This window comes from Crocuta crocuta, unplaced genomic scaffold, assembly GCF_008692635.1.
Source record: "Crocuta crocuta isolate KB4526 unplaced genomic scaffold, BGI_CrCroc_1.0 scaffold217, whole genome shotgun sequence".
Taxonomy (NCBI): Eukaryota; Metazoa; Chordata; class Mammalia; order Carnivora; family Hyaenidae; genus Crocuta; species Crocuta crocuta.
In genome coordinates, this window is record NW_027532208.1 from 6,354,983 (window position 1) to 6,378,092 (window position 23,110).

General features: G+C 46.3%; 1 protein-coding gene across 2 annotated transcripts in view; it reads left to right on the top strand.

The window, feature by feature from the left end:
* The window catches only part of GALNT17 (polypeptide N-acetylgalactosaminyltransferase 17), a 440,178-nt gene that overhangs the window by 130,470 nt on the left and 286,598 nt on the right, over positions 1 to 23,110 (top strand). For both annotated transcript variants that reach the window (XM_077777925.1, XM_077777924.1), the window contains exon 2: positions 22,235 to 22,418. In XM_077777925.1, coding sequence (XP_077634051.1) covers positions 22,235 to 22,418 — 184 coding nt within the window. The remainder of the gene's footprint in view (positions 1 to 22,234; positions 22,419 to 23,110) is intronic.

The window sequence follows — 23,110 nt, forward strand, 5'->3', positions numbered from 1 at the left end:
CCTGTATATTTAGCATGTGCTCCTCCTAAAGCTCCCTGCAAACTTGTGTTCCGGTCAGAGTAGACTGAGAGCCCCTTGGATCCTCAGAACCTTGCAGAGTGTCGGGCACTTTGCAGATTAGTAAACATGGCACATGGATGGATGACACAATGGGTGTTGGGAGTGCGGAGGTGGCCTGGCCAGCGCTCTCGGCTCTGCTCTGGCAGAATCTTTCCTTTCCCTCTGCTCTCCCTACCCACCGCGTCTCTTGGCTCTTTCTCGTCTGGCTTGGACTGCCGAGGTCACCTTCAAATGGACTCTTCTCCCGTCGGTGCCATTTTTCTGTCAGTCAGGATCATCTTTGTACCGTGGAATGCAGGCCTGGTCATGTGTTTTGTCTTTCCCATTCAGAGCGTTTCATGGTTTATTGTGACCCAGAGACCCAAATCCATGACGCCTGTAATCTGCTTCCTGTCTGTTCTTCCTGCTTGCCACCCTTCCTGGCTCACGCCTCTCCCATCTCTCTCTGCCCTAAATTTGCCTCTTCTTTCTGTGACTTGAGGTCGATGCCTCTCCTTCCCCTGGGAACATGCTTCTCCTGCCTCTCTTTGGCCGGACCCACACCTGCTTGCTTTTCAGAATGAAGTCCTCATGTTGCCTCCTTAGGGAAGCTGGTCACGCCCCTTGCAAGGAGAGAGTGCCGTAACTTCCTTTGGGTTCACATTACCTTTGTAGAGACCTTCACAGAGTTACTTAACCCGCGGATCCCCTCAAAATATCTTTTACTCTCATTTATTCACGTGTTAATTTCAAAAATGGCTTAGGCCACAGGAAAAGGACATTCTATGGAAGTACCCTTATGAATGCAGAATGGTATATTGTTGTGGCAATCATAGTTCTCTTGAGGAGAATTCAGGATAAGAGGAGACCAGGAAGGAAGCTAGGGGCCACGTGAACTCGAATAGTGTTATGTGTACAGTTCCGTACATTTGCAGGAAACGGAACCGGAATCTGCCCTGGTACTTCCTGTCCCCCTNAGGATCAAGCGGGTCAGAAGCAGCCCAAGGAAGCCTGGTGCTGAGACCCTAAAGTTTCCTGGAAGTAGGTTGACCCTGATTCCCATCCCGACGTCTTCAAGGGTGTATGAGATAAATGGTGCCTCACTGCCTTTGTTTGCAAATACCGGAAGAGCTAGTGGTACCCGAGGCCACAAAAACATTTACTGTCTACCTAACAAGAATCCTAGAGGTCCAAGGTCCCAGGCTCTTTCGGAGCACAGAGGTGTCAGGGGTGTATTTCTGGTCCTGATCGCTCACACTGCTTGCCTCCTGGTTGATCCAGATGTCGTGTCCTGAGGTGGGCATCACAGTAGAGTCAGGGCTTTCCTTTATAATGGGGAGGAGCAGTTTCTCTCCCTTGTATTGGCCAGAGCAAGGTCACGTGACGCCCCTGCAGAAGGTCTGGAGAAGTATCCCGCAGTGGGGTGTGATTGGCTTAGGCCGCCTTGATCGTTGTGGGTTCAGGCAGATTCCCTTGGTCAAGGTTCTGTTAGTAAAGAAGCAGGTGGGAGCAGAGGAGAAAGGGTTTGGGAAGATGACAGCTCAAAGTGACGGCCGCAATAGGTCCCCAACACACCAGTCCAGTAGACCCTGTTTTTTAGGAGGCAAACCCAGCATGCAGCTCAGTGTTGATTAGATTTATTCCCAAAATAACTTCTGAGTCTTCAGAGGAATGGCCGCCCTGGAAAGCCTCTGTGGCTGTTATTTTATTGCTACTGACCTTCTCTGTAACCCGAGCAGCAGGGAGCTTGAAAGTGAAGCTTCTGGACAATATGTGGAGTGAAGCCTTGCTGTTTGGCCAGTTAACTCTGTGTTGTGTCTCTCAGCAGAGATGGGAATAGGGAACCATGTACCTTCAGCAAAATGGATGAATCCAGTGAGGATGCGGGGTTCCCAAAGGCGTGCACTGTACGTATGCTTGGCGAAGACTCATTTGGCTCAGGCCTTCCAGCTAAGCCATGCTGGGATGGGTTTCACTGGTGATTCGACCAGATGAGGAAGCTTCTTATGGCTGGAGCTAGCCTGAGGGTCCAGCCCCTCCGTGGGGAGTGAGCCAAGAGTGCTATTACTGGAGATGGGGAAAAGGCACAGTCAGAAAAGTTGTGTTGCTCTAAGGAACCTGTTGGGGGCTGGGGCAGTTTCTCCCTTTGCTTGGATCCAACATGGCAGATCGCAGGGGACGCCTGTTAGAAGAGAACTGAAGACCGTCCATGGCAGCTACTGCATTTATGACTTAGCTCTGAAAGTAGATTTGATCATCCATCAGGCTTGAAAACCCCATAGAAAAGTGTGTGTGCTCTTAGGGGGCTGGGAGACAGACTAGAGATTGTAGAAGTCCAGTTACAGGCTCTCCCCGAAACCCCAAGGCTTTCACGAGAGCACGGGCAGAGTAAAATGGCCGACCTCTGCCCCAGGTTTCCATATCCTTCCTTGATAGGTACCAGCTGCCCTGGCACATCATGAATGAGCTCCCCAGCGGGACCCAGTGCCTGGCTCTGCAGCCACAGTTGGGCTAAGCTCTGCTCTGCTCAGATACTCTGGAACCTTCACGAGCTCAGAGAAGTAGCTTCCTCCTCCTCTGCCACCAGGGATGATTTTCCAGAATTCAGCCAAGAAGGGAGGAAGGAGAGGGGCAGTTTGGAAATAAGGATCCTGGAGGTCATCAGGTTGGATGAAGGCAAAGTCAAGGGTCACTTGGTTTCTTCTCTCTGGGAATGGCTTCCCATTCACCACGCCTTCCACACTGTGATGAATTTGGACCTAGTTTGGCCCACATCCAGTGATCACTTCCTCAAAGAAGGATCAGAAAGCGCTGTGTTTCTTGAATCCTCCATCTGGTAATTCGGTGAGCATTACCTGGAAGGCTCTAGGACCATCTGAGGAGGTATATTTCCGGAGAGCTACCTTCGGTGGTCTGGGAGGGCCTGGGGGGTGAGGGAGCCTCGCTGGGTAGCTGGGGGAGGGGGTGGGAAGAAGCCCTCCCCTGTTTCCCTTCCCAAGACCAAATTGGCCCATATGGAAATTGAATTCTCAAGAAACATTTAGGAAGAGGTGACCTTAAAATGTAGTGTCAAAAAAGAAGGCTAGAAGGTTAAGGGAGTTTTAAAAGCAAGCGAGCCCACAGAAAGAAAATAAAAATGTTTAGGGGCACCTCGGTGGCTCAGTCAGTTAAGCGTCCAACTTCTGCTCAGGTCATGATCTCACGGTTTGTGGATTCGAGTCCCGCGTCAGGCTCTGTGCTGACAGCTCAGAGCCTGGAGCCTGTTTCAGATTCTGTATCTCCCTCTCTCTCTGACCCTCCCCTGCTCACGCTGTCTCTCTCTTTCTCTCTCTCTCTCAGAAATAAATAAAACATTAAAAAAAAACTGAAAAAAGAAAGTAAAAATGTTTATAGGTCATAAAACAAGAAGACAAAAATTGAGATTTTTGATGAAGAAGATAAGCTGAAAGTGGCAGCGTTAACATTTTTGAAAACACAGAAGGAATAACATTTGAGACAAGTGTTAAAAGTAGGTTGGTAAGGGACTACTTTCTGAGAGTGTGAAATAGAGTTTAAAAAATGAATACTTGAGCTTACGAGGACCAAGGTTGATGGAGAAAGAATTTTAGGGGGTTAGAGGATGAATCACGTAGAAGATCGAGAAAGTTGCGAGGAATCAGCAAACGCTTCGGTTTTCTCTAGAGCATTGAACGCTGTGGTCTAGGACAAGGTCTATGATTTGTAACTCTCAGGACCGTGGGGAGATGATGCAGGGCAGCACAGCTGGTCAGCGTGGAGTGATGACAAGGACACAGGTGAGAGGGTCTTCCCTTGACTCCTTAGATTCCTGAGATAGGCTGACGAAGGCATAGGAATGTTCGCGTTGAAGGATGTAGATGGCCGTACTGTGTAGTTGTTTCGGCTGGTCCCTGGTGTAGGAGACGCAGAAGACGCTGAAGCCGAGAAGGACCTTGGTGGTCACTGAGACCAAAGAGGACCTTATTCTAGAGTAGAGCTTACCTTCCCCCACCACCTGTCCCTGCGTCTGCTTCTGCCAGTGGACTTGCATCATTATCTGTTGACCTGGATCAGAACCTTGATGTTGGCGGCTGCTTCCGTGTCCCCACTGCTAAAAAGCTCTCGAGCATTTGGCAGGGTCATCTGTGAGTGTGTATCGCTCTGCTGGGGCCATAACACAACACCACAGACCTGGGGAGCTTACATTACAGGATTTCATTGTCTCACGGTTAGGGAAGCTGGAAGTCCAAGATCACGGTGTCTGCAGGATGGCTTTGCCCCATGGCCTCTCTCCTTGGCTTGTAGATGCCTTTCCACATGGACGTCTTCTTCCTGCCTGTGCTCATCCCTCGGGTGTAGGAAGACACTGGTCACATTGGATTAGAGCCGACTGTGATAGCCTCACTTGAACTTAACCCTGTCTCCAAATAGGGTTACGTTCTGAGGTACCGGGAGTTGGGAATTCAACACACAACAATGTATACCAGGGCATGTTCGTGCTGTACACCTCCCCTGTTGCACTTGACCTAATTTTTTTCTTTTTTTTTTTTTTATGTTTTATTTCTGACAGAGAGAGAGAGGAGAGAGAGAGAGACAGCGTGAGCAGGAGAGGGTCAGAGAGAGAGGGAGACACAGAATCTGAAACAGGCTCCAGGCTCTGAGCTGGCTGTCAGCACAGAGCCCGATGCGGGGCTCGAACCTATAAACCGCGAGATCATGACCTGAGGCGAAGTCAGACGCTCAACTGACTGAGCCACCCAGGCGCCCCATGACCTAATTTCTTTACTTGTGTCATTAATTGCTTCATGTCCATTCCCCCCTTTAGCCTATAAGAAGCATGAGCCCAAGAATTGTGTCTGTTTTATTTGTAGCCCAATTTCTCTAGGTCTGGGGCATAGTAAGTGCCTAATGAATCGATGTTGGTTGGCGGGAATGAATCTCTTCCTTTCTGTTCTCTTTGGTGTGCCCCTGTCACGCGTCTCACTGTGGCCACCACCTTCCTAGCTCTGTCCACAGTGGAGCGCACACTGGTTGTGCTTGGTGGGCTCGGCAAGGAAGGGCTCCCCCAAAGAGAGATTTCTAAAATCCCAACCCAGAGCCCACGCTGGGGAGAGCTGTAGACTTCCCAGTTATTGCCCTGGGACCATTAGGTCTTCCCATCCTTGGGTATCAGGAACATGAAAACATTATTCTGAGTTTGTACTGACCACCTAATGCTCTGAATCACCCCCAAAATGATTCTCAGGAGTCTTTATTTTTACCCCTCAAGCAGCGTGGGCGTATCTTGGCTTCCTGTCCAGATGGTAGATCCCAGGAAGACAAGGCTGCATCTTTGGGATACTTTTTTTTCCCTTCAGGCGTCTCCCCTGCAGGCTTGGAATGACACTCCTCCAGTAGGTTGAAATTTGAAAAGAGTAAATAAAAAAAAAGGACGGTCCTTGGGCCTTGGTTCGTCTGCGTTGTGGCTGACCGGCCAGTGCAACAAAGCACATTAGGAAGCACATTAGGGAGCTATGGTCTTCATTTCTCTTTAGCAAAGAATAATTATCTAGAATGAAAGCCGCCTCAGAAAAAAAAATCTTCAATGTATCAGGTGAATATTTTGTAAAGGCGACTCTTTAACCTTAAAAAATGGTGAACCACAGCTCAGTGAAAGCTAATTAGGGAGAGAGTACCCGGTAAGGGGAGAAAATGCATATTGACTCAGGGCTTCTCTCCACGAAGGCAATTTGTATAACAATGAGTACATATTGGGTTGAAGGCAGTCGCTGCTTATTGGAATCTTTCCAGGGCAACTATTGTGGTGGATGCTGAACCCCCTCAGAAACCAGGTTTAAAAGGAAATTAAATGTGAAGGGTTGAGTTGCTGCAATTGTTAGCCTTGGGGAGGGAAATAAAGGGGACATTTTGTCATGTGAGATGTCAGGAGAATTCACGAAGAGCTCGGCAGGCTGTCCACTTGGAAAAAACTCTCCCCCCTGATGGATTTTGAAAAAGATCATTTAGGGGCACCTGGGTGGCTCAGTCGGTTAAGAGTCCAACTTCAGCTCACGTCATGACCTCACGGTTCGTGGGTTCGAGCCCCGTGTCGGGCTCTGTACTGACAGCTAGCTCAGAGCCTGGAGCCTGTTTCAGATTCTGTAACTTCCTCTCTCTCTGACCCTCCCCTGCTCATGCTGTCTCTCTCTCTCAGAAATAAATAAAACATTTAAAAAAATAAAATAAACGTTAAATTAAAAAAAGAGAAAAAGATCATTTAATTTTGGCTATTAGGCGTCATGGGCGGGGGAAAGGCAGGTGTCCTCCTTCACCCCCATAGGGACAGTGAGGTTTTCTACCTTTGCAAAATAAAACACGCCTGAAACACAGTGTGGGTCTGTAGTTTACTGCTCTGCAGACAGTGGGATAGAAAAGTTATAGTAGTTCATTATTCCTGAAGAACAGAAAATTGGGGCACCTGGGTGGCTCTGTTGGTTAAAAGCCCGATTTCGGCTCAGGTCACCATCTCACCGTTCGTGGGTTCGAGCCCTGGGTCAGGCTCTGGGCTCACAGCTCAGCTTCGGATTCCGTCTCCATCTCTCTGCCGTGGGTTAACAGGCAAATGCTGGGGAGAGTGGCCCTGATACCAGAAAGAAGGGCAATGGAGACCCTCTTTCTGTGTGCATTCACTGCAGCTCTTTAGACATGGAAACTGGCATTTCTGTGTTGGGGTCTCTTAGAATGCATGTGTTGTATAGGTCATTGATTCCCCCCAAAGGCTTCCAGATTCTTCTCAAGCCAAGAGCAATAAATTCGGGGTGTTTTTCATAGATCATTTCCACTAACCCTTGCCACAAAAGTCATTTTCTAAGAGGTGGAGAGTGGCTGGGGCATAAGAGTGGTGTTTTTTTGTTTTGTTTTGTTTTATTGTATTCACTTGCATCTCTGTTTAGTGAAGTGTCCAGACTGTCCACGTGCATAAGTCTGCAGCCTCCAGGTAGAGGCTGTTTGCCGCACTGAAAGCCAGGGCTGTAGGCTTCTCCGTGGTGCACTTACCTCTACTGTGCCTACTGTTTGCTTTCCTCACTGGGGAGCTCCAGCAAGGGAAGGAAGCGAAGTCACATGGAGGAATCAGGAGCATGTGAGATGAACCAGGAGGAGTACAGATGGAGAAACCCGTCCCGGCCACAGAGACCTCGTGCTCCGGGGATGACATTGGTAGCTCTGGGGCTCAGAGGAAGTCATTGTTTTCTGGGCATTTCTCAGGCAGAATTAAGACCAATATGTGAAATGTAGAATGATGAGGCTGATACTCACTCTATTTAGAGAACATCTAAAATGAACCCAATGGGGGTCGCATCGGTGGCTCAGTCAGTTAAGCATCTGCCTTCAGCTCAGGTAGTTCATGGGTTCGAGCCCCGCATCGGGCTCTGTGCTGAGAGCTCAGAGCCTGGAGCCTGCTTTGGATTCAGTGTCTTCCTCTCTCTCTGCCCTTCCCCCGCTCTCTTTCTCTCTCTCAAAAATAAATAGACGTTAAAAATTTCTTAAACAAACCCAATGGAGTAGGTTGTCTGATGCTCACTTGTGAGTTTGAACCTCCAGAGATGTTTATTCTGAGGCTAGATTCCATCCTGGTGGCACAGTGGAGGAGGTGTATTCTGCATTAGGCCCAGGACCAGAGTGCCCCTGGATGAGCCTAAAAGTCTGAGACGTGGGGATTCATATTTATTTGGGGGCTCTTTGGCATCTGCTGAATTTATTGGCTCTCCAAGAAGTTGGATTTTACCACTTGTCCTTGGGGTGATCAATCCTAAGCTATTGCCCGTGTTGCTGTCCCAGGGACAGAAAATTATTGCCTCTTGCTTCCCTTCTGGTTTGCTGTGATGCCACAGGGCCCCGACGTTCTGTGTCAGGTGTTGGGACCTCATAGCTGCCTGCTGTACGGGCCACATGTGACCGTGGAAGCCCCATAACGAAGGCCTTTGGAAGCCTGCTGATCTCCAGATGCCACCAGGTTATTCCACGTTCTTCGTTTTCTGACAGATGAGCTTTCTTGCTTGTGTCCCCATTCTGTCACATATGTTTTCACACCGGGGTTGCACAGAGAGGAGCATGGAGTCTGATAATACAAGGGGTCTCACACACTTTTCAGTCCGCATTTCACACGTGTGAGTTTTGTGGCCGGAATTTGCGTGAGGCCGTCGTCCCACCAGGGCAGAGAGGGCCTGGGATCTACAGAACCACATCATCTGCGTTCCAAGGCTAACTTATGGATTAATTCTTTTGTTAGGGGAACTGTTTTCTATAACGATCTCGAATAGAAGCAGGTTCACATTTCCCTGCTCTTACAGCGGCACCTGGGGAGCGTTACCTTTACCTGCTGCCTTCACTTGTTCACTCTTGTTCCCTCTCGAGCTCGCTCCAGGTTTTGAAACCCTGAAGTTGGTCTTGCAAGTCTTATTGGTGCCTTGGCATTACCAAACCCAAGGGACCAGTTCCCCAAATCCACCATTTCCAGGTTTTCTGTGCCCATTCCTATTTTCTTGTAACACCTCTCCTCTTTCTGGACCCAGCCTTTTAGAGTGCCCAGGGCTCAGTGTTCAGGCTTCCTGCTCTCTGTGTATCTCTGTTGCCTAGGCGACTCCTTAAGGAACATGTCTTTAAATTCCCTTCGGACACTGGTCAATGCTACTTTTATATCTCCGAAGCTGACTTCATCCCCTATCATATGCTTGACATCTCCATTTGGATATCTCATGAGCATCCCCAACTCCGAATGTCCCAACCAAACGGTTGTGTCCATGTCACACCCACTCAGACCCAAAATCTTTTCCTCTCCCCGTTTTCCATGTTACTGAACGGCACCAATGTCTAAGAGTCTTTGTTGCTCAGGTAAGCAACGGAAGGGAGCTATTCTTGGAGACTTTTTTCTCTCGTGTGTCTTCAGATAAGCTGATTTCGGCTGAGTTTGGCTGGGCTGGGTTTTTAGCTACAGATCGGACCCAACCACTTCATGTGAATCTCATCCTTCTTGGGCCAGTGGGCCACCCAAAGGACGTTGTCGTGTTGATATCAGGTGTAGAGGCCAGAGCCAATGGTGCTGAGTCCATTTCAAGCTTCTTCTCCTGTCACATCCACTATCACCTTGTTGACCCAAACCGGGTTTCCTGGCCAAGCCCAGAATTCAGGGTGGGGAAGTAGACTCCGCCCAGCAAAATGGTCAGGCCCAACGTTAATGGGGTGAGGATGTGTACTCTTCCTGGGGATGCGGAGGGCAGAAAGTACGTATTGGCTGAACAGAACTCTAATGTAGCACATTGGAGAAGCAAGTAAAGAGGAAATTTATTCATCAGTTAATGGGATCTTTAGTCAACAGGGTCTTTTTATGAGGAAATGAGGAACTGGCTGTTCATTTTTAAACTTGTGCTTCTGACTAGCTCTTCGGGAAATGGGTATTTCATTGTTTCTAGTTTCTAATAATCAAGGATGGTCATGGTAGTGGTGGTGCTGGTGCTGCTGCTGCTGGTGGTGGTGGTGGTGATATTGATGGTGGAAGTGGTGATGGCGATGTGGGTGATAATTATAGTGGTTGTGATGGTGGTGGCAGTGGTGTATGTGCACGTGTGTGTATGCGCATGTATTAAAGGAAGGTGGTGCTGACGATTTTGAGGGGTGAAGGGATAGCAACATGTCCCTAAAATGGTTCATTTTTATGTTGGCTTTTCTTCCCTATCCCTCTTCTGATTTTGTAATTTACCCTTTATGACTTGACCACAGCTGTCATTCAAAAATCTGTGGATCTCCACATATGATCTTTGAAAACTTATATGCTTTTTACAGAATTCGGTGAAGGTTAGTTCACCACGTTCTCCCCCTCGTTTTTAACCCCTCTCATGAGGAATCAGACCCCAGGAGGAGGGTTCAGGGCGTGAGAAGGGAGGAGGGGGATTTTCTCTGAAACCTGTTAGGACCAGCAGGTACTGAACGAATGCAGCAAACGGCATGATCTGCAACGTCTTGTGTGCATTTGACACCAGTGAATTTTGTAGGTCACGGCTGGAGACTTTCTCCGAATCAGCATATTTCCCACCCGGCCCCAGGTCAGCCTGTTTTCCCCCTTGTGTAGTTTTAGAAGTGATGCAAGGCTAAGTGACACAATTAACCTGTGTGGCCAGCGTCTTTCCTCCGTCTGCTCTAAGCAATCTCGATGATTGCCAAGCTCGTCCTTTCTTTATTTTATTAGAAATGTTTTTTTTTTGTTTTTTTTTTTTTCATCTACACGCTCAGACATATGCATCAGCTAGAGCCTGGGCCAGGCCAGGGGCCAGTGTTCATTGCCTCTGCGTGGAACAGGGGGATGTGTGTGCCAGTGTTTATTTGACACTAAGAGTGAGATTCAGGCCGCTCTGCTCCTCTTTATCACAGTGTGAAATCTAAGAGTGCATTTCTTTAAGTCGTGTTTGGCAACCTGAAATATAGCAACCCAGGTTCTAGATATACCTCTGACTGTCCTCGGTGATCTTCAGACTGTTCACAATTCTGACCGGGCCTCTCTTTTCTTATCTGCTGAATGTGGATGGGGCTCTTCCGAAGATAGAATTAAACAACCTTTGTAGAAAGATTCCAGGAAGTATAAAGTTCATAATACATGTACGATACGTCATTTTGTATAAAACTGCAGTTTGAAAATTTATGGACAGTTTGTTCCAAAGGCACTTTAAGCACATAACAATGATTCATATCTCTTGGAATTGCAAATGCTACATGAACAGTTTGGTTAATGGGCAAAAATGTACTTCTAGTGTTCTGGGCTCCTGGGGGGAGCCACCTCCAAAGACCTATTAGTCATCATTTTGTCTTCAAGGACAGAATCCAACGGCGGATGACCATGGGTGATGGAGTGGATTGGTATCCCCTGCTGCCAAATGCAGATGTTCTAGCCCTAACCCCCAATGTGACAATATGAAGAGGTGAGGCCCTTGGAAAGTGGTTAGGTTTAGATGCGGTTATGGGAATGGTGTCCCCGTGAGAAGAAGATGACATAGCAGGAAGGTGGTTGCCTGCAAGCCAAGGAGAGAGCCCTCACCAAGGACCAAATATGCCAGCACCTTACTTTTTGGCTTCCCAGACTCCAAATCTAAGAAATACATGTCTGTTGTCAAAGCCACTTGGTCTACAGTATTTGTTATATAGCCCGAGCAGACTAAGACATCATGGAAAAGTTGAAATCAGGGTCATGTGACATGACTGAGGGGCGGGTATGTTTAGCTTGGGATAAAGACAATATGAAGACAGGTCATGATAATGTCTTGAAATATCTGAGAAAAATAAGGAAATGTCTTTGTTTACATGACCGATAAACCAGGAATGCCGTGCCCTGCAAGGTGGTGAGTTCTTCATTCCTAGAGGAATATGGTAGAAACCGGGTGGCCCTCTCTCTGGACGTCCTGCACTGGGTGGGGGTGTGGAAAAGCAGTCGAATTTGCCTTCCTTCCAACTCAGGATTCTGGGTTGGATCCGGGGTGCGCTATGGCCGTTAGACATAGGGACGATTTAGCCCATCCCCTTCCACCAAGGAGCAGCTGACACGGTTGAACTCTGTGAGTTCTTTCGAGATATTAAGACTCACAGAAGCTTTGGACATCATGTCTGGGAAGCACTAAGGATATAGGACAGAAAATGTCAAAATCATTATCATGCACATGTCAACCCATGTCAAGATCATCATGCTAATAATATAGGAACTGGGGATTTTCTAATGATTTGATAGGAGTTCGAGGCAGTGCTTACCAGTTTCTGACACATCTCCAGGAGATGTCTGTATCAGCACTAGAACATGGTAATATATTTGGCCACCCAGCTGATAGTGCACTTGTTCACTTATTCATGTATCAATGACTTTGATCACTCAGCTGTTTGTTCACGTGTGCAACATGTATGAAGTGCCTCCTATGTGCCAGGCCACATGTAAGATACAGAGAGGTCTTCCTGTTCCCAGGAGGTGTGAGTGAACAGTCAAGGACACATATAATATGATAGGAGCCATTCTCTGGTTGAGATTCCCACCAAGGGGCAGCCCCTGGCTCTCTGGGGAAGGCGGTGTTCAGAAAGGGTCTGCAGGTTTGTGTCGAGTGGCGAGGATGACTGGCAGAGGCACTGAGGGGCAGTGACTTTTTAGAGGCATCAGAAGGGTGTGGGATTGCTCAAATAAAGGATGCGGCAGAGGGAGAGATGGAGGCTGAGGGTGGGCAGGGAGTCAGCTAATGAGCTGCTCTGTACATTACATGAAGATTTTGGATTTTTCCCATAGCAGCAGGAATGCACTAATGAATTTTAAGCAAGCAGTGATCAGATTCATGTGCCTCACTGTGGCTTAGGCTCACTCTGAGGACTGGGTTAGGATTGACTGTAATAACTCAAGGAACAGAACTTGAGCTTGAAATTAGGTGGTGGAAGGGATGCAGCGGAGGAACAGAGTAAAGGGATACATAAGAGGGAGCACCAAGGGTCGTTGGAGTAGTGAATTAGAAAAAATATGTATATGTGATGGGGCGCCTGGGTGGCTCAGTTAGTTCAGCGTCTGACTCTTGATCTCAGCTCAGGTCTTGACCTCATGGAGGTGAATTCAAGCCCCATGCTGGGCTCCATTTTGGGCATAAAGCCTACTTAAAAAAAGAAAAACTATACTTGTGTATAACACTGATACCGTTAGCAAATTTGTTTAACATAAGTATTGTATAATATAATTGAGGCGCTTAGTATAGTATGGAACTTTGCATCTAAAGGACATTTGTCAGACTAAGTACTTATCACTAATATTTGTGTCCAAAATGGTACTTCCCTACTTTGAGAAGAATAATGCTGGTTATCTGTACACTCATAAGTTTCAACTGTAACCCTGGAGAAAGTTATGTCCTTCACTGTACGGGGGGAGGTAGGAAGGCAGCTTGGACTTGACTTACAACCCTGGCTCTTTATTTTTACTGCCACCATGGTGCCTTTGTAGCTTGGGCCTGACTGAAGACAGACGTGGGCAGAGCGATTGAGTCTTGCCAAGCGGTCATCGGGTTTCCGCACCTCAGGGTCCCCAGGCTCTGTGCAATATGGATGAGGTTTCTCTGTCATCCACAAGTTAGGTGTTGACTCAACTGTACTTGAAGGGAATTTCTCAAATTTCAAAAGTGGGGGGTTCCTTTTACGGTTTCCTGTTTGGAAGATTGGATGACTCGTTGAGAAAAAAAATTTAGAGCCTCACTTCCCAGCGGATATGTAGAATTTCCTCCCAGTGACCAGGCCACTTGAGTTATTATTGTGTAATTTGCTAACTTAATATTGGATAGGGCCACCCCTCCCCCACCCTCCTCCTCCTCCTCCTCCTCCTCCTCCTCCTTCTTCTTCTTCCTCTTCTAAACATCTAGATTTTCTTGCCTCTGTGTTCTACAGGGGTAATTTTAGAGTTTTTGTTACCTGTACATTAAAGGGGAGAAACGTATTGTCTTTATAGCATGGCACTTTCTAATTCAAAAACGTGTCTCTCTCTCTCTGCCAAGTTAGATGGGTCTCATTTATTCCTCTTATTAGAATTTTATAATTTTCTTCCTGTTGGTTACGGTTATTTCCAGGTATACTGTCATGTGTGTCATTTTTATAAATATCTTTTTTTTTACATTATGTATTCTAGTGGGTTATTGCTGGAATGCAAAACACTGGTAGCTCATGACTCTCAATGTGCTCTAGCTCAGGGGTCCTGACTGAGGAGTGAAGTTGCCTCCTGCCCCCTTTCTTCTCTGTCCTGGGGTCACCTACTTCCCAGACATGCCAGTCTTCAAGGGCACCAGGGCCCTTTCCACGGCCAACCCAAATGGCTTTTCTCAGGCTTGACTTCCCTGTGACATTCATCAGTGTGGACTCTCTTTTTCTTCTTTTTTTAAAATTTTTAATGTTTATTTATTCCTGAGAGAAAGAGAGCACAAGAGGGGAGGGGTAGAGAGACCCAGAATCTGAAACAGGCTCCAGGCTCTGAGGTGTCAGCACAGAGCCCAACCTGAGGCTCCAACCCACGAACCGCGAGATCATGACCTGAGCCAAAGTTGGACGCTTAACCGACTGAGCCACCCAGGCACTCCTGGACTCTCTTCTTTATGACTGTAAATACAACCATAGTATATAGTCTTTTTTAAATGTTTATTTATTTACTTTTGAGAGAGCGAGCTCAAGTAGGGGAGGGGCAGAGAGTGGGAGGGTGAGAATCCCAGGCAGGCTTCAGTGCAGAGCCTGATACAGGGCTCAAACTCACAAACCATGAGATCACGACCTGAGCTGAGGTTAAGAGTTGGACAGTTAACTGACTGAGCCGCCCATGTGCCCCTGTAATAAGTAGTTTTAATTGTTCTTCTCTTACTAGATATTATCTCACAGATACGTAATTATGTTCTTTCTTGATGTCACCGATTTACTTTATTACAAATGCCTCCAAGTCGGATTTCCAGATCTTTCTCTACTCATCCATATACTCAACAGTTTTTAAGACCTTCCTGTGTGTCAGGCACTGGGGTGACCACATCCCCGCCCTTCAGGGGAGTGCTGAGATGTGGCTCCTTGGGAGAAACCACCTCCCGGGGACAGGTAGGAGGCCGTACCTCTGTCAGAGTCCCAGCAGGAAATGATGGTACACCCAGAAGAGGCGACTGAAGAAAGTTTAGCAAACTGTTTGCCAAGGTTCAGAGATTCACGAGGATGACAAGGGATGGTGACTCACCTCGGGCTGGCAACAGAGGAAGAAGCTGTTGGCATGCCAAGGCCTGGAGGGGGGGAGGGGAGGGAGCGGTCTGCAGAACACAGGGTTAGCTGTAACCCTAGAGTAACCCCAGGACAGGGCTGCCCAGGAACAATGGCGGCATCGAGAAGGCAGCCTCTATCCAACCACTGTCCCGTCGGGAGGGAGTAGGTACCCCAACGTCTCTCTCTTTCCACCCATCAGTCTCCCCCACATGCCTCCTGTTGGTTGATTTCAGCCCAAAGCCATAGGGCACAGGGATCCTTGATGCTGTCTCTGTAGGTCTAGCTCCTGGGGTATGAAGCAGGTGAAAAGGGTGGACAGTGGATCTGGAGAGAAACGTGAAGATTATTTGGTAGAGGTGCTGGGGGAATGAATGATTGACCTCAGTTTGCTCTTCCTCCTTTATCTTTAGCCAGGCTCTGCAGACTTCAGCTGAAATAGCTCTGAAGGCAGTGCCTGCAGGAGGGAATGATGAGTCTTCCCAGACTGAGTGCCAGGCAGCCACTCCATTCCCACCCCTCTGTCCCTCTTTTCTTCTTCTTCCCTTTGCTAATTGGAACTTCTGTGCCTACAAGCTCATTCGGGTAGGCAGTGGCTATAAGTGCTTCTGGCCAGATCACAAAAGCACTTTCAGGAGAGAAGGTTCCCAGATGCGTGGAGTCAGCCCCAGTTGCTCTAGTGGTAACCTTTCCTGGCTAAGTGAAGACCAACTCGAACCTTGTCGGTGATCTTGAATTCTTCTTTATCTTTGCCAGTAGTTTTTGGGGCCTGCCTAAGTAAGCACATTAAAATGCCAGTGACAATTTTTTGCTGCTTTGTTGAACCTTTCTGGCAGATTAAATTGGGGGGAAAATGGGAGCCCACGGACCACAAAATATATAATTCGTAGTTGTCACATTGCACCGTGAAGAAGGATCTTTTTTTTGAGGCTGCTAAGTGGGTGCCGTTTGCAGTGGAAGAAATAAAATCACAGAAAGGGGGGGGGGGAAGATCCTCATTGGGGACTGCCATTCCCTTTGTGTTCTTGGTGGGATTAACATGCATTCCCAGTCTTAATTCCAATGCCATTTTAGAATGAATTTCTTCCCTGGCCCTTCTGCCTGTTGTGGAAAGGCTGGCCAGAGAGGATGCTGGGCAAACACAGCTGGGATGCATTTTAGCTCTGAGGTGGCATTTAATGGACAAGAGAAATGCTTTATCACAAAGGGAAGGGAAAGATGCACTCCCCAAACCACACAGATGAAATAAAGAGGAAGAATCTGATGTTTTTCACTGAAGATGCTCGGTTACGTTGAAGGTCAGTCGTGCCCCATTCCAGTCATTCCCTCCTTGACCCTTGGGCTCCGTGCTGGCGGGAAAGCCATGGAAGGCTATTTGCGGCTTGTGAGAAAAAGGGAAAATCCAGGGTGAATGGGCAAACGTGCGCAAAACAAGGAGAAAAAACACTCGCTGCCAGTAGTTCCTTCGTCATCTTTTTAATTATGGATAATGTCATCTGTTGTATATATCACGTATGTGTCAGGGAATAATTCTGTAATGAACACTAGTAGCTTCCCAGTGGGGCATGACCAGGCCCTTGGAGGCCCTTTGTGTGTCCCACCCAGTGATGATCAAGTCTCTTTTTTGCAGTTGTTTCTAGTTTCACTAAATAAGTTTATATCTTTGAACTGTGTTTTGATGAGCTTTTGAATCTTTGTATAAGGAATTATACGTTCTTGTCAAATTTATTTTTATTTTTTATTTTTAAAATTTTTATTTACTTTTGAGAGAGAAAGAGAGAGATAATGGGGAGGAGGGGCAGAGAGAGAGAGGGAGACGGACGATCTCCTCGCTGTGAGTGCAGAGCCCAATGTGGGGCTCAAACTCACGAACTGTGAGACCATGACCTGAAGTTGGACGCTCAACTGACTGAGCCACCAAGGTGTCCCATATGCATTTTTTAAACGTTTTATTTATTTCTGAGAGAGAGAGAAATCGCGTGAGCAGGGGAGGGTCAGAGAGAGATGGCGATACAGAATCTGAAGCAGGCTCCAGGCTCTGAGCTAGCTGTCAGCACAGAGCCCGATGCGGGGCTCGAACCCACAAACCGCGAGATCGTGACCTGGGCCAAAGTCGGACGCTTAACCAACTGAGCCACCCAGGTGCCCCTCATATGCATTTTTAATGTTTGCTTTTCACTTGACACTGAGTGTCTGAGATTCATCCATTTGTCAATGTGTTTTCATTGCTGTATGGTATTCCTTTTAATGAGTTTACTGCCATTACTCTATCTCCATCATGTTTTCCATGGTGGGTTATTTCTTCCTAAAGAATTTCCCGGGTGGAACATTTGTGTGTGTGTTGGAGTTCCATGACTTTTGGAAGGTCAGATAATGAATCCTCTGAGCCTTCACTTCTTCATCTGTCAAGTGATCCTAGTAACATCAACCTTCCCTGTTTAATACAGAAATGGATATAAAACCGTTAAAAATATGAAAGCCAAATCAGTGATCATTAATAGGTGGAGAGAGGGTGGTCGCATGGATCTATGAAGACAAGCAAGAAGCTTAACCACATGGTTCATCCTGAGATAGTTCTCCCTTCCATGAAGTCTGGGTTCCTTGAAGTCTTGACCTTCGAGTGTAGCGTCAATGAAGGAGCACGTGTATAGAGCAGTGAAGATATAAGTTTTGAAGAATGCAATTCCTACCCTAGGTATCGTGAAATTCCTGAGCATCAGCTCTCTCTTCTTCTTGCTGCTTGGTATCTGTCTCCAGCTTTCCACCCCTGCCCTCTATCATGGCTATGCTCCCGCCATGCTGGTGGTTTCCATGTTCGTATCTTAGTCTTTGCCACCTGAACTTCCCTTCTCAGATGTTTCAGCTCCCCACTGGACATTGGGCTCTATCTGAATGCCCCATGGGTGCCCCAGAGGCCGCAAATGCAGTACAGAAGTTATCTTTGTGAGTGGTGTTACCATTCAGTCCTCACACTGGAAGCCAGGCTCACTCCCTTCTTCCTGCTCTTTCCCCCTCTAACACTTACCTGTCTCCTGCCTTGTGATGGTATCTCTCAAATATTTACCAAATCTTTCCTCTCCTTTTGATCACTGTCACCACTGCCTTAAAATGAGGTCCCTGCCATCTCTTGTCAGCTGCTGCAAGAGCCCTGGAACTGGCCTCCTTATTTGTCACAGAGGCCGGGTTTTGTCTTCCTTTGAATCTCTAACTATAACCAGAACCCCAGTCTGTCTTCCTTTACCAACTATGGAACTTTGACAAAATTACTACATTCTCAGACTCAGTGTCCTCATTTGTGAAGCAGAGATCTAAGTAACACTTTCCTCGTGGCGTTGTCAAGAGAATCGGTGATACAACAGCACAGCACCTGTCGGACACTCAGCTGGGTGCCCAGAATGCAGTAAATGCTCCTCTGCCAATGGTAGCTGCCACTACTGCTCGTGCCTGGGTCTGTCCTTGTGTGATGCACCTTCTAGAGAAAGTTTGTAAGTTACGCCTTAGATCTTGTTATGTTGCTTCTCTGTACTTTCGGGGCTTGTCACTTATGGATGAGAATCTTAACCTCAAGGGAATAAGGGCCACAAAATGACTTTTTGTGAGCTCTAGGTGCTTTGGCCTTTGTGAATTTCTTCCTCCACTTGAAAATGGTATTAGAAAATCTATTTTATGACTATGCTCTTTTGATTTTAAAATAAATTTAAACATTTTCCTGGGCCCCTAGAATTATCATGGACTCTAGGCTCTGTGTCTACTGTGATGAACAGATAAATCCTCTGTGAAGGGTACATGTGCCTCTCTCTTTATCTATCAGTCAATCAAACTATCTATCTATCTACCTACCTACCTACCTATCTACCTACCTACCTACATATCCATCCGTCCATCCGTCCGTCTGTCCGTCTGTCTGTCTACCTATCACCTACCTATACATCCATCCATTTATCCATCCATCTAACCATCCATTTATTCATCCACCTGTCTATCTTGTATCTATCGATCAATCGATCCATTGATCAATCAATCCATCCATTATCTATCCTAATGTAGTCTTGCTGAGGTTACTCCCCCACCACCTTTTCTTTTCTTTCAGTTTTTCCCTTTTCCTCCCTCTGCCAGTCCTTCCTCCTCTTCACTTTCTTCCTTCCTTCCTCTTTCCCTCCCTTCTCTCTATGCCTCCCTTCCACTTTTTCCTTCCTTCCTTGCTGCCTTTTGTGCATGTGTAGCCATTCATTTCTGTTCTTTTGTTTATTATTGCTTTCTTTGGGTTTCCTCCATTTGCTCAGCTTAGATGCTTACCTCATTAATTATCAGTCTACCCCCCAATATATGCATTTAAGGTTATATAGTTCTTTCCAAGTATTGCTTTAGCACTATTCTACAAGATTTTTAAAAATATTTTTTAATGTTTATTTATTTTTGAGAGAGCAAGAGACAGAGCATGAGTAGGGAAGGAGCAGAGAGAGAGAGAGAGAGAGAGAGAGAGAGACATGGAATCTGAAGTAAGCTCCAGGCTCTGAACTGTCAGCACAGAGCCAACACAGGGCTTGAACTCAAGAACCATGAGATCATGACCTGAGCTGAAGTTGGACACTCAACCAACTGAGACAACCAGACCCCCTCCACTCTTTTTTTTTTTGACATCGTTATAACAAGTGACCACAATCTCAGTGGCATAAAACCATGGAAATTTCCTCTCTCATAGTCCTGAAGGCTAGAAGTTTGAAATCAAGGTGTTGGCCAGCCCTCTGAAGGCTCTAGGGAAGAATCCTTCTTTGCCACTTCCTAGCTTCTGGCAGTTGCTAGCAATCCTTGACATTCCTTGGCTGACATGTGCATCCTCCAATATCTGCATCTTTTGTCAGATGGCCTTCTTCCCTCTGTGTCTGTATCTCCACATCTCTCTTCTTATGAGGATACCAGTGATCTTGGTTTGATTATATATGTGATGACCCTATTTCCAAATAAAGTCATACTCACAGTTCTGGGTAGACAGGGGTCCACCACTCAGCCCAGCACCTTCATCATTTAAAATTTTGAAACATTTAAGGCATACAAAAGGTCTCATATCCTGTGTGCGTTAGAGCTCTACAATACGTCTTGTATTAAAGAGAAATCCATCCTTCTCTCTTTCTCAGCAGGTACAGTCTCATCTCTGATTGTGTCTTACTTTTGAGAATTTGCTTTTTTTTCTTGCAAGCTCAGCGATGCATCTAAAACATCCTTAAAATGTTTTTATTCAGCATTTCTAGGTATTTTACCGGAGACTTTTCATGTTGTTTCAGCCTTCCATCTTGTTAGAAACAGAATTGTCTATCGCAAAGTAGATTTTCTTTGATAGCTTTATTGAGATATTTTCACATACCATATCATTCATCTACTTAAAAGGTATACAGTTTTGTGGCTTCTAGTGTATTTGCAAGTTTATGCAGATATCGCCACAATCTAATTCCAGGACATTACCCCTAGCCAAAAAGACACCCCGTCTACATTAGCAGTCACTCCCCATTTCCTACCACAATGTCCTCAGCCCAAAACAGATACTCATCTACTTTCTGTCTCTGGAGATTTGCCTGTTCTGTACATTTCATATAAACAGAATCATAAATACTACTTGGCATAATGTTTTCAAAGCTCATCCCCGTTGTAGTGTGTATTGCTACTTCCTTCCTTTTTATTGCTTAATAGTATCTCGTGGTATGGTTCTACATTTTGTGTGTTCATTCAACAATTGGTAGATATGGATCTAATCTGAATAATGCCCCTATGCACATTTCCGTACAAGTTTTTGCGTGGGCAGATCTTTTCCTTTTTCTTCGGGCTGTACACAGGAATGGAATTGCTGGGTCATGTGATAAAATGACGCTTACCGTTTTGAGGAACCGCCAAACTAATTTCCAAAGTAGCTGCACCATCTTATGGTCCTACTAGGAGTGTTCTACCACGAGTGAGTTTTAAATCCAGCACAGGTGTGTCTTTGTACTTGATGTGGGAAGAGTTCTTAGAGATTTTCGAGCACCATGAAGGTGATTTATTGGAATGTGTTTGGGACCCTGATGCGGAACGAGAAATCAGAGATCGGGAAGTCGATGGGAAGTGCTAGAATAATCTATTTCTCAGTTGATGTCGCCTCTGTTGAGATGATGGCGGGCAGAAAAGATGTCAGGTTCCTGAAGATCATCGTGGACAGTGGAAAGGATTCTCAAGTAGAAAAATGATGTTCGCCAGAGACCACCTCTGAGATGCTTGCTCCACCTCTGCTTTTTGATCTCGATATCACAGAAAATACATTTGTGTTTTCAGAGAAGCAGGCGAGTCTTGCCATTGTGTGATGGAGACCCGTTCTGTGACCGGAGCAGATTTATTGGCCTTTGACTGGTCTGGGGATGCCTTCCTGGGAGGTTCGAACCCTCCTCAGCTCCGTGGGCCGCCCATCATGAAAGCTGAGGGCACTGTTTACACTCTCCTCTGTTTTCTTCCTGCCAGAGGCAGCAATGGGACTTTTATGGATAAGGTGGTGTGTGTGTGTATGTGTGTGTGTGTGCGCGCACGTACACGTGCACGCCAGCATGCCCGAGTATATGCTGAGTTGCTTGGATATTTGAAATGGTAAAAAGGAAGGAGAGCCCTTAACAGCAAAAGTTTTTTGGGCGAGAAGTAAAACCTCTCGTAACTCTTGGATTTCAAAATTGCCCATCAAACTGTTTATCGTATAATGGAACAGTAGGTATAAAGCTGCCACCATCCCGGGAACTTGCAGTTGCTCAGTGAGGCTTGTTACAGGGGCCTCCTACTCGACTTGGCACGGTTATCACCCTTATGGGGCTTTTCTCTCTATGATTTATTCTCAAACGTTGTGTATTCCTTTTGCCATTTAGATGCAATTTAAATAAAACCATTAGGTAAAGAACTGTGTCAAGTTGTTACACACTTTAAACTCATGATAAAATCAATTTGTATGTCATTCTCTGTTCAAATGAAGCAAAAACACCTGCTGGTTTGGCCATTCCCTGTTACAAGCTGTTCTTATTCTGTGTTGTACGAGTATCTCGTGAAATAGGAAGCCTTGAAATTGCCCCCACGGAGACAGGAAAGCCAGCCTGGCTGAGAGCCCCAGTTCTGTCCCATTTCTTGTGTCCTCCTTGGTCTGCATTGCTCCCAGTTTAGATAATCTCTCCCTTTTATAGACCTCCATCCAGTCAGTTCCCCAAGGGAGGGAGAGACTTCTTACTGGGAATTAGACTCAACTCCAGAACTCCCAGTTGCCCTGAACTTCCTCTCAATATGAATGTGGTCAGGGCATAGTCCTGGATTGATAACTTGGGGACATAATTTTTTTCAGTGACAGGTAATGTTAGAATTTCCATCGAAGCCATAGCTAAGCTGGAGTGACGTGTCCTGATGTGGTGGTTTTCAAAGAATTCTTTTTCCCTTCATTTTCTAGGCTTATCCAAATCCCTTGGGCTCATCGAAGGTTATGGTGGGCGGGGCAAAGGGGGCCTTCCCGCTACCCTTTCCCCGGCTGAAGAAGAAAAAGCCAAAGGACCCCATGAGAAGTATGGCTACAATTCCTACCTCAGTGAAAAAATTTCACTGGATCGTTCCATTCCGGATTATCGTCCCACCAAGTAAGTTCTGGTTCGGTCATTCAGAGCAGCTTGCCGAATCATATGGGTGGGTGTAGACCCGAGTCCGTGACATGTTCTCATGTTATTTGTAACTGGCAAAGAGGCTTTGATCTCACTCAGTCTCCTTCACAGTCAACAGACCAAGTACTGTTGACCATGCAGTATGATCTAAAGAAATCATTTACATTTAAAAAATAATTTATAATTATTTTTTGCTTACTTGTGTGTGTGTGTTTTTTTTTTAACGTTTGTTTTTAAGAGAGAGAGAGAGAGTGAGGACAGGTAGGAGGGGGCGGGGAGAAGGCGGACAGAAGATCCAAAGCGGGCTCTGCACTGACAGCAGAACCCAATGTGGGGCTCGAGCTCGTGAACCTCAAGATCATGACCTGAGCTGAGGTCAGATCAGATGCTTAACCAACTGAGCCACCCAGGCACCCCCAGTAAAGTATTTAAATTTTTATAAAATGAACTGAGAAACATATAGGAAAGTCCTCAACCTTAAAACAGTAAGGCTTTTTTTATTTTAAAAAAATTTTTGAAATTAAAATTTTTTTTAAATATTTTATTTATTTCTGAGAGAGAGACAGCATGAAAAGGGGAGGGTCAGAGAGAGAGGGAGACACAGAATCCAAAACAGCCTCCAGACTCTGAGTTGGCTGTCAGCACAGAGCCCGATGCAGGGCTTGAACCCA